We start from the raw sequence: 11,494 nt of genomic DNA on the forward strand, positions 1-11,494 counted from the left end.
GACAGATGGGTGTCCTGGGAACTGGAGGGAGTAAATACTGACAGCAATGGGAAGTTCATTGGAGAGGTTTGGAGCTGTTTAAATAATCACCCCCTGTTTAAGGACTTGGCACTGAAATCCAATGGCAATTTGTACAGATCAAACCCCAGTAGGGCAGTTTATAATGGAATCTCCACCATTGTCTCCATTTCTACACAAATAGGTGCAATTTAATATTACTAAGGTGTCAAGCATAGTTTTCTGAACTCTGATTCTCTTTCTTTAGAGGAAGGTTTCTAGTAACATTAAAGTTTTTCACTGATTTATGTGAAGGAATGCACTGAGCAGCTCAAGGCCCAGCGTTGCTGAGGGATGTCAGAGTTCAGCACAACTCATCATGAGCCACACACAAAATCCACCAGAGGACACAACACTCAAACTGTTAATAACACTTAGCAACAAAATCTGAAGAACTACTCAGACTCATATTTTTTCCCTTTACACACAGGTATTCCTTGAGCATGTTGCATCAAAATTAAGAATTTACAATATTGTCCATCTGCATAGTGTTGAGAAGAATTTTAATTTTCTGAGGTTTTGGTATCACTGAGAATTTATGTTTGATACACAAAGTGAGTCCTGTGATTGCTTATTACACATGAAAAAAACCCTCAACGCAGTATTAAAACACAACAAACTGGGAGCGTTTGCAATTTGTGAATGAGACATTTAGTATTATATATTAGTATACTAATGTAAACTTACTCCTGGAGAAAAAAAAAAACCCACAGATTAGCATAGTCTTCAAAACAATTAGCATGGGATCTAGAGAGAACTACTTTGAATTAATTTCTATAATAAGTAGACTTCTTTAAGACCTGAACTAGCTGTTAAGAGGATATTATTTAGATGCTTGTCAAAATGTAATAATTTTTAAGTTGAAAGCATCACTCAGGAGTCCTCAGACATTCATCCATTCAGATCATACAAAACCATTGGTACCACCAAGGGCTGGATCACCAAGCCTGGCTATATAGCATCTTTCTAAACCTGAAGCAAGCAGAAAAATTGTATGAATTGCAGACTTTAGCACCCAACAATGCTTTATTAACCTTGTTGTATTTTCCTTCTTTATAAAAAATGGATTAGAACTTTTTAAAAACCTTCACTTGGCAGTCTGCTTTACCTATTGGAGAGTTTACATTAGAATGACTTGCACAAAAAACAAGCCTTATTTCACTGAGATAATTTTAAAAATACTTACTGCTTTTTAATGTGTAGAACAGCTAAAGTGACCAGAACATTGAATGACCATCCTTTGGTTTAGCGGACTAAAACATTCTTCAGCCAAATGTTACCCAGAGAAATTATTTTACTGAGTGGTCTCTTTTAACTTTGCTCTTTGAGACTGCAGACTTGCAAGGATGGTTGCAATCCATGAACCGTCAACACAGATCAGTTAACCTGAACAGGAATGGAAATGTCTTGGAGTCATTTAAGGATGCTGAAGTAAGAGGAGAAAAAGAGAGGGCAATGACATTAAGCAGGAGTCATCAATAACTAATATTAAGACAAATTAAGTTGTTCAGGTGCTGTCCCCCCCGTTCTGTACAATGTGAAATGCAACTCGCCCATTTTGCTGCCTTCATCACTTTGCCCCTGCAGACCAAAAATGCATTCCCAGTAAGAGTTCTCAAAATAAAAAGCAAATCCTTTAAATGAAAATTTAAGTTTATTTTGAAATTTTCAAGTAATTTCTATCAATTTAGACACAGTTTGACATTATCAGATCATTTACAGTGATTCATGGATAAAGATTTGGCTTTTACATTCAAATGTTAAATACTTCAAAATAGCTTTGTCATGTTATTTCCAAACCAGAAACACTAAAGAGCATTTTATTTTGCCTTTCAACCATCTTTGTTAATTAACAGACTTCTGATATCTGCTGTAGTTGAAGGGGAATGTGCAAAACACCAAAGGAATTATTTTGTGTGAATAAAGTGAGTACCTTAATTACAGTTCCAGATTTAAGACTTGTTCACTGTAGCATCAAAAGGCAGTGCTAAGAAGAAAGACGTTATTTATTTTTAAAAAATATATTTTTCTCAGGTAGAGTGCAGAACCTGAGTTAAAAGCCTCTTTATGAAAACAAAAAGGTCTTGCTATCCCATGTTAACATCATTCAGTCTTACAGTTTAGCAAGTTTTGTCCAGTTTTCATAATTGTTTTCGAAACTATTATAAAAATTTCATCTCTATCCTAACACAATCCTTGTATTAGTCTTTAACAACAAAATTCAATTTATCTATCAAGACTTAATTGTGTTGATTTTATTGCTTACTATGTTTTTTTTCTTACTCTCTACCACTAATTTGAAACTGGATAAACAGAAAACATTTGCAGGGAAGAGATTTGACCAATTTGCCCATTCTGGCAAGGAGGGTGTCCCTCAGGCATGTGCACTACAATTGACTGTTCCAAAGTGAATTCCAGCCTGCTGCTCTCCAAGAGGGACAGCCTCTCTACCAAACATCTGAGAAGTTCAAAACTCCTCCGGTTTGTAAAAAACACGAGCTCCAAAGCCCTGGGAAAAAAGGCAAGGGGAATCTCACAGGAAGGTACTCAAACAGCTCGTTTTCCTTTGCACACACCTCAGTGTAATAGGCTGCTGCTGCTGCTGCCTTCAGTCAGCAAGCAGCACCATGGAAGATTTGTGACAACAGGAGGAACTTTCTGCTAGAATCAAGCCTTTGTACTATTAACAAATTTGGGGAGGGGGGAAGCACAGATTTTGTTTTGTGAGAGGAAAATGCTTCTCAAATCTGACATAATAAATTTTGTCCCCCATCTTTATTTTCACTGTCTGATGGATCAGCAGCAGCAATGTGCCAGGAATGCTCTAATTGTCTGATTCCAGAAGTCTGCTGCATTTCAAGAAGCACAGGCACATTCCCTGGTCAGGTACACACAGCAGCAGGTGTGAAAGGTCTGTTAGATTACAGTTTAGAAGCCATATAAGAAACACAAATGCAATCCTAATCTTCCCTCCTGACAAAGTCTGTTAACCTACTTAATCCACAGGAATGATGATATGTAGCTCAACTAAACAAGTGTATTCATAAGCCTTTACAGTATACAGAAAACTCAGTTCTGTCCCCTGACGCTGTTTTCAAGTTTGTTTTATTCACTCTTTTGGATGACTATAAATAAGTGTTTCCACTATGGAAAAGAATGTTAGCACAGTACATTTTCATGACAGGGGAATGAATTTTTCTGAAGACACCTTCCAAAGGGCAAAAGCTTAGAAAAAAACAACAATGTGAATGTTGAATTCAGTTCCATATAAAGTCCCTTGTAAAAATGAAAAACAAAAATACCTAAAAAAAAAAAAAAAAAGTGTAAAGGAAAAACGGCAAGGCCCAGGATGATTTTATTGCTTTTCTTCAGTTTTTTCCTTGGTCTCTTTCTTCTCAGATTCTCTGCTCTCTTCCTTTACAGAAAGCTCTTCTAGTTTTTCAGCAACTTTATCAGCACTATCATTTTTGTCTGTGCCTGCTGAAAGATCGGTTAGGAAAAGTATTACATACAGGCAGTAATGGATTTTCCTGTTAGAAAGAGTAAAGAAGCAGAGGGTGAAGGGGGTGGGGAGATATTCTTCACTGACCACTGGAGTGACTCATTCCATTTCTGTTCCTCTGGAAATAACTTCAGATATCAGAATTCAAGAAACACCACTTGCATACATTAATCACTACACAAGGGTTTAATCACAAGGACTGAGGACTGTGTAACATCTGGCCAGTTGTGCTGCTACCAATAAAGTATCCAGAGAAGTCCTTCGCTTCTTGTCATCTTAACCAAAAAAAACAAAGTCAAGTTCCCCAGTTTGAAATTGGGGCAAGGGAATTCCTATGACTGGAAAACTCCAATCTAAATATCTTGAAGAATGCTGACTGCAGAGCACTGGTAGCCTGTACTTAATAAAGATAATGTTTGCTTTATTTACATGGTGAGATACCTCGTCACAAAGGCAGTTCTAAAGGGAGGTGCAATAATCTATTAGAGACTTATGAACAACCTCACACAGACTAATAACTGTAAAAAACATTAAATATTGTACTTGCATGATTATACATTTGTGAAATTTGGGAAAGGGACCTGGAAGGGAGAAAGAGCACTGTGGTTGCAGTGTTCACAGTTCATTTGTTTACTATAAGCCATAAATATTTCCTTGGCAGCCTTTCCAAAGCAGCCATGTCCCAACAGCAACTGTAACAGCCTTCCACAGGAAAGAAGGCCATCGTCACTCCTGTGAGCTCTTACTCTCGCAGACAGAAAAGCACCTGAACTGAAGGCTGCAGTTCAGCACAGAGTGAGTCTGCTGGAACACAACACACCAGGGTACTGTAACCACTCACACAGCTCAGAAATGTGGCACCAAGTACACTGAGACTACCTTACCTTTCTTTGCTGTCTTGCCTACTTCATTCCTGCATTCTTCAAATTTTGCCTTGAATTTCTGTGCATCTGTTTCAGTGAAGATAAAATATTTTTTCATTACTTTTCCCACCTCACAACATTGAATACTTCTAATCTTGAAGAAAGATACCCCAGGAGAAGCTTTATGTAAACAAAATTTGTAGGGACTTATGAAGTAATCTAGTAAATCATACAAGATGCAAAATTCTTCAATCACATCTTTGTGCAAAAGCAATTCATCTTCTTCAGCAAGTTTACTGAAGCAGCTTACTTTGCAAAATACTCAAAATGTAATGCCAGCAGGAGCTGTTTTGTAGTTATTGCAACTCCCAGCTGTCTGTAGCCTAAAGGAATAGGAATATGATGTCAGAGACTGCTAATAGAACTATCTGTATGCAAAAGACTGAAAATTAGCTTGGAACTGCTATTTTTGCCAGCTGTGTTACACCCTAAGGGTCTTCCACAACCTGACCACAACTGGGGGCTCTTAGCATCAGCAAAGGAAGATAATGCCTGTTTTACCAGTACAGCATTCAGACTCTGTACCTCACTGTAACCAGTGAGGGTTATTCCTCACTGCAAGAGCCAATAATGCATAATCTTCATTACCTTCTGGTCTAAGCCACCACTCAATTCAACAACCATTCCAAGCAGCTGATCAAATTTCAATAATGTCTCTACACAAGACAAGGGATTGGGCAAGGATCTTCCTGACACCAGAATAACCAAGGTGCTACTAGCCTGGCATGCCAGGCTGGTCTGGCTGACCACAGGAGGTCACTGTTGGCCCACAGGAATTCTGAAGGCACTTTGTAACTAGTCCAGGAAGTGTTTGTATCAATTCCTTTTCAAGCATCTCAAACAGCAGAGACACCCCAAGGTCAAACTTATGTCTGTTCACCTGTCAGTTGCTTAGTCAGTACTGCAAAGGGCGAACAGGAAGAAAGGCCTACTCCCTCAAGACAGACCATTCAATAAGCTGAACAGCTTCTACCAGAAAGGGGGCAAGACTTTTCAGAGATGAGCAAGTAGTTACCCTTTCATTTCCTACTTGATCATGAAGCAAGCACTAGTCAGGAGGACCAGAAAGGTTTATTTGGCTAAACAAAATAACTCTGGAGACTGAAGGCAAAGGAGAAAGGCAAGATATACTAAGTTCTTTCCTGATGTAGCCAAATCCATTAAGTTTTAAAATATATAACCACCTTAAGATCCATCTAGTATGTAATGAGAAAAGGAGGCTAACATACTAAACTTGTTTGGCAAATTGTAAAGCAAAGAATGCAACACTTTTTTATTTTGCTTCTTTAAAAAAAAAAAACAAACCAACAACAAAACAAAACATCATAAACCTCCTCTGCCTCCAAACACTTCTTTCATTTAATCCTAGTTCATCCACTACTAGAGTTACTTTTCTGGTAGTCGGTGCAGTCACCTACAAAATCCACTAACATGATGGGTATGACTGGAATTTTGCACTGAGGGTTCCATTTAGTAAAAACAGAGAAGAAACTACATACTTCATTAAAAAAAGAAAAACCAACCCAGATGTTCTCCTAATGCAGACAGACCAGAAGTATCAGGTCAGGATTTCCTTGTTTCTAATGCAAAAATCTAATCTTAACTACAACTGAGCACCAGAATTACATGAAAGTGAGCTGCAAGTGAGTCTCTTAACTGCCTTTAGTTTTATTCTAATTGGCATTGCACTTACATGAAATGGCTTAGGTTAAAAAAGTCCCTAGGGCAGAAACTGTACAAATATTACTGCAGATCTAATTACTACACTGTTTGTAAACAGATATGGTTAAATGATTAACAGACTTCTCTCAGATAAAGAATTAATTAGCTAACACTACCATGCAGGGGTACATCTCCAATAATGGTTTAGAGCAGCATTTATACAAGCAGGGAAACAACAGTTTACAATCAGTATAAGTTCAGGGCCAGTCCACTCACTCTCTGCGTTTAGAAATCTGATTGCCAGAAGTTCAGGCTTGGGGCTCTCATCTGCAAAGTCAGCATGTGTGTTCCAGACCCATGCCCTGTCGCTTCCAGCATTAGGCTTCAGCTCCATTAAGGGTGTGACTGAAAGGAAAGCATTAAAAGATGTACACAGCACAACAGCAAATGCTTTCCACACCAGCCTCCATAAATCTCAGTGACAACAGGCTGCGATGCTTACATAAAGCACTTGACACAGAATTACTTTGGGATAAATACAAGACAGTGGTGTTCATATATACTTTTCCTTACATTGTCAGATAAAATCATGCATGGCCATTACTGTGTGAGAGGATGCTGGATTCACTACTGTTAGGAAAAAGAGCTGGATTAAATTTTTGCTTAAAACAGATGACTGTGATACTAAGAGATGCAGTCACTGAGCACAGCTCTGAAGTACCGACAAATTATTCAGGAGGAAAAGGCATCCAGACAAACAACACTCATTCTTCTTCTGCACACCAAAACTACTACCAAAATTAATTTTAAAAAGCATTATTCCTTCAATTAGTCATCAAGTTAATTACCCTTCCCATCAGTTTAAAGCTGTACTACAAGACAATACAGAATTCTGCAGTGCCGCAAAGTGGAAACAGCATCTTTTCCATCTGTTTGTTCCCTCCCAGTATATGGGGCCCTGTCTCTCCAAGACACTACAATTACCTCACCTGACTGACTGGAGAAGTTAAAATGTTACTTCCCACAGTACCTTAAGACTTTTTACATTACAGATATGCAAAGTGTAAGCAGGGCTTTTTTTCTCCTTGGGCCCTGTCTAGTTCAGGAGAAATCTGAAGAGTCCCTTCCCTGCATTTTTAACATCTAGAGATCAAAATACATTTTGCTCCATTTAATGCTTCGCAAAAACAAAGAGAGTTCTTTAGTCTGACTGTGAGTCAGCATAAATTCAATAAACAAATCTATATGGAGAGCATCTTTTTCAGGAAAAAAAACCTAAACAACTTTTGACATGAATACTGTAAATTCATCGATTCTGTTTTGCTATGTGCAACAATTATTTCCCTAAACAAAAGGTTTATTCCTCCTGGTTAGCAGCATTATTGAGGTTTGCATTAAGCTACTTATTTCAAGTTATCTAAATGTAGTTTAACTCCACAGAACACTACAGATTCCTCATATAAATATCTGAATATCACCAAAGCAAGCAAAGTATTACCCAATTGGTCTACTTGTTGCAAGTTGTGCTGACTTTCAAGTCTGTCTTGCTCTTTCATGTTTTTTTGAATTCAAAGAGGATTCTTTTTTGAATGAGTCAGCCCAATATAACATGTTCAGTTTATTTCACAAGCAGAGAAAGGCAGACTCAGATTTTTAGCACCTCAGTCTCTTGTTTTCTGATAGTTAAGGATTGGTTTTGGAAATTCTAACATTTAGCTCAAAGAAGTAAACTATTACATCATGGTTTTACAAGAGCAAGCCAGCATATATTAAATTCTTATTCCAAACAGTATTAAGGCTTACATGTTCTACACTGTATTAATCATTCAAATCACACACACACACACTGGAAGCAATCACATAATGCCTGTCTATCACAGCTAAATTTTAAAGTGACTTTAGTTAGCCTTACAGCACTCTCAGACTATGAAGGAAAAAACCTCCAGCTTCCTTCCATTAATACAATTAACCCCCCATGTTTTTTGATGCCTGTATGCCCTGTATGAAGAGCAAGAGACAACCATACTAAAATTCTACCATCTTATTTTTTAAATCAAGAATAAGTTTAGCAATGTATAACATACTGTAATGGTTTGCACAGATTTTTAGGGTTTTATCCCTCCGCATGAGGAGGCGAATTGTTCCCTTCTCCTTGTGTTTCAAGAGTTTCACATCACCAGTTCCTCGTTCTTTCCATTCTGGAAGGTCATTCTCAGATGCAAACCGGAAGAGCTTTGCTCGCCTTAAAGAACAGAAAATTTAATCAGCCTGCATGTACTAAAACGTTTATTAAAACACCACACCTGACCAAACAGCACAGTTCTTTATAAAAGACACACACAAGAAGAAAACAATTTCTTTAATAAGATCCCCTGTTCTACTTCAATATACACATTCAGAAACTGATATAATAAATTCAAATCTTAAATATTAGGAATTATGTAATAACTGTACTAAAATTCAACGGGTTCTGGATACTCTTAGGGGATGATGAACATATTTGGTGTAGGTAACCTTTTAAATTCACATAGCTAATTAACAGGTTTTGCTATAGCCAGAGTTCACCACACTACCTGTTAGAAACTGACCATCACTTTAGTTATTATCAGAATCTGTACAAGGAGAACTCAGATCTCTCTTCCAGATGAGCAATGCCATTCTGTTATTAAATAAAAGCAAAATTTTTTAAACCTATTTAAAGCAAGCACATCAGGGATCAAATTCAAAATGCTCTTAAGCCTTTAGACTACATTTTTTTCTTCAGGCAGATCAAGCCATCCTGATCTGACAATAAGTGTAATCTAAGGATGAACTGTGTTGAAGACAACGTACAGGAACTGCCACAAAAGCCCCAATACTGTACTGCAGCTGTTGCTTTTGTTATTTCAGTACCTTGTACATTACTCTTCACCAGGGATGCGTGGCAGCAACACCACATACATCTCATTCCCCTCCTCCCAAGACACTCGCTTCACATTCACACATGATTACAATTTCAATAATCATTACCTAAGTTGTTGTCTTTTATGCAAACAATGCTAAAGCCAGATTTGCAGTATCAGCTCCCTTCTATGGTTCCAGAATCCATTTTCTTGGGGAAACATCAATCACTCCCCACTCAATGTCTGCCACCACCATGCAGACCAAGTCAGATTACCCCTTCATACAGAGAATGCTGCAAGTTATGCAGCTTTAATAAACACTGTCAAGTTTAAGCCTAATGAACATTCAGATAAGAGCGAGAAATATTCTACTCACATCTTAAAGAGTTCTTCCTCATCCTCTTCCAGAGTTTTTATTTCTTGCTCTGGAAGAGAAACTATGGGCTCAAACTGAGGATCGTGGTTAGAATCATCTGCATTTTCAGTAGAAGTATCATGCTCCTCATGTGCTTCCTGAGGAGAAAAAAAGATAACACAAACTTGCTATGTACCCAAACCCTGAAGCACTCACACCTGTGTTTAAAACATTTATGACTTATCAGCAACTAGATCTTAGTAACTGAAATATCCCAAACAGTAAAGAAATATGATTATATCTGAAAACAAATGACTTTCAAGCCAACGTGCAGTTACACTAAGAAACAAAAAGATGCTCATGCAGTGCTAGGTGTTTTAATCCTACCACTTAGGAATTGTGCAGAGGCTTGGCCTTGGAGTAATAGCTCTTGGTTATGGAAAAGTAATTTCTTCTTTTAAAAGTAATTAACTTTTCCTCCATAATGTGTTTTATGCTACTAAACCCCTTCTACTTCTTAATGCCTAATAACCTATTGTTAATAGGAAAATTATTAAAAACCCCACACAACATCCACCTAATCCATCTTACGGGACACACTGCATCCTGAGTTTATCATTCTGTCTTATGTATTAGAATCACCCCCAATCAACACACTCAAAGATATTTTGAGGCACAGCTGTAACACTCATGGAATAATTTAGGTTTCTTGCTTTAAGACTCCTCAAGGAACATTAAGTTACAGGTAAATAGCCAAAATAATACTTCCTATTTAAGTTGTTTAGGAACCTGCCAGAGGATTCATTAAGCTAAAGACTGTTTTTTAGTATGTGACTAGTAAGTAAATGATAAGCATCTCTAGTGCTTCATACATATGGACTGCTAAGAAGCACTCAGCACACAAGCCTAGGAGGGAGATTCATATGCAAGTTTAACAAAGCCACACAACAGCTATCTCAGGTCAAGGGAACTGATTTGGGTTTGGGTTATGTTTTTTTGTTGCTTCTTGAGTAACAGAAAGGAAAAATAGTCTACACGTAGATGAACTTTAAATTATATTTTTACTTTACAAATGGAAGAGTCCACTCTTACAGGCTCTATTCACAATGACCTTTACAGAGAAGGTATGCACCATGTATGAATAAAGCAACAGAAATAAAGCAGTCTATTTTTACTAAATAGTAAACAAAAGAAAAAAGAGGGGGCGAGGGAAAATTAGGTAAAAAATGGTGCAAAATAAAATCCAATTGCATCAACAATGTTACACAAGCTATTGCCAGTTTTATGTCCCCAGTGTTCCAGCATGAAAAAAAGGCGAGAAAGAAGTTACTTCACATCTGTTTCCAAAAAACAGGAAAAGAAACGTTAGCCAAACTTTTATACATTGTATCCATGTGTGTAAGTAGCACATCCCGCATGGTAATTCATCATGCGTTCTGCGCCTGAGCAAGTCATTACACAGACCACGAGAAACGCACAATTCATGTGCGAGAACGTGGATCCCGTTATCACGATACGATCCCGCATTGCCGCGATATAAAGCACGTGGGCAACTGCTGCGGTACGAGGGGTCCGGCCAGCGGGCCGGGGCGGGAAGAGAAGAAAGGAAGGAAACGGGGAGGACTACCCCAAAGGTCCCGGGTTTCTCTGGCTTCCTCATGGCAGGGAACGGCCAAGGCGGGTGGAGGGGCCGGCCCGAGCGGCCACACGTGCCCGGAGTGGCCGCAAACTTCCAACCCCGCGGGCGCGGCCGCTCCAGCCCCCAGCAAGGCCCAGCGTTCGTCCCCCCCCACCCGGCCCTACCCGACCTGGGCTCCCCCCGCGTGGCCCCACCTGTTTCCGTTACTCTCCCACCCCGGCCCTCGCTGCCGCGCTCTCCCCCCCGCGGTTCCGCGCGCCCGCGGCCGCCTCTCACCGCGGTGTCCGCCATGGGCCCGATCGCCGCGCTTCGCTCGCCGCTTCCTGCCGCGCGCCCCGCCCGCCTCTACCTCATTCCCCCCGCCCGCGCCGCGCCGCCGCAAGGCTCCATGGGAAGCGCCCGCTCCCCCCCCGCCCCGCGTCCGAGCCCCGCCTCCGGCGCGGCCGGAGCACCGCCCGCCCCGGCTCCGCCACA

At 39.6% G+C, this 11,494-nt stretch overlaps 1 protein-coding gene and 1 non-coding gene across 2 annotated transcripts; both read right to left on the reverse strand.

Moving 5' to 3' along the window:
• Nucleotides 1–1,689: 1,689 nt before the first annotated feature.
• Nucleotides 1,690–11,393, reverse strand: RANBP1 (RAN binding protein 1). Its single transcript, XM_005524360.3, has 6 exons — nt 11,297–11,393; nt 9,403–9,539; nt 8,229–8,386; nt 6,421–6,549; nt 4,444–4,509; nt 1,690–3,537 (listed from the first exon to the last, which is right to left on the reverse strand). The coding sequence occupies exons 1-6, from the start codon at nt 11,309–11,311 to the stop codon at nt 3,413–3,415; spliced, it is 630 nt and encodes a 209-aa protein (XP_005524417.1). The 5' UTR covers nt 11,312–11,393; the 3' UTR covers nt 1,690–3,412.
• On the reverse strand, nt 4,233–4,364 carry LOC148182753 (small nucleolar RNA SNORA77). The gene has a single exon (XR_015774303.1). It is a non-coding gene; the product is annotated as a small nucleolar RNA SNORA77 (small nucleolar RNA).
• Nucleotides 11,394–11,494: the final 101 nt, after the last annotated feature.

Source organism: Pseudopodoces humilis, chromosome 20, assembly GCF_049639895.1.
Source record: "Pseudopodoces humilis isolate 2021_Gansu_Grassland_sample_001 chromosome 20, ASM4963989v1, whole genome shotgun sequence".
NCBI lineage: Eukaryota > Metazoa > Chordata > Aves > Passeriformes > Paridae > Pseudopodoces > Pseudopodoces humilis.

Coding starts and splice junctions, on each gene's coding strand:
- RANBP1 (XM_005524360.3), bottom strand. Junction 4,510..6,420: donor CAGATTTCTAAACGCAGAGA/GTGAGTGGACTG, acceptor TCACTGAAACAG/ATGCACAGAAATTCAAGGCA. Junction 3,538..4,443: donor AGGCAAGACAGCAAAGAAAG/GTAAGGTAGTCT, acceptor CCGATCTTTCAG/CAGGCACAGACAAAAATGAT.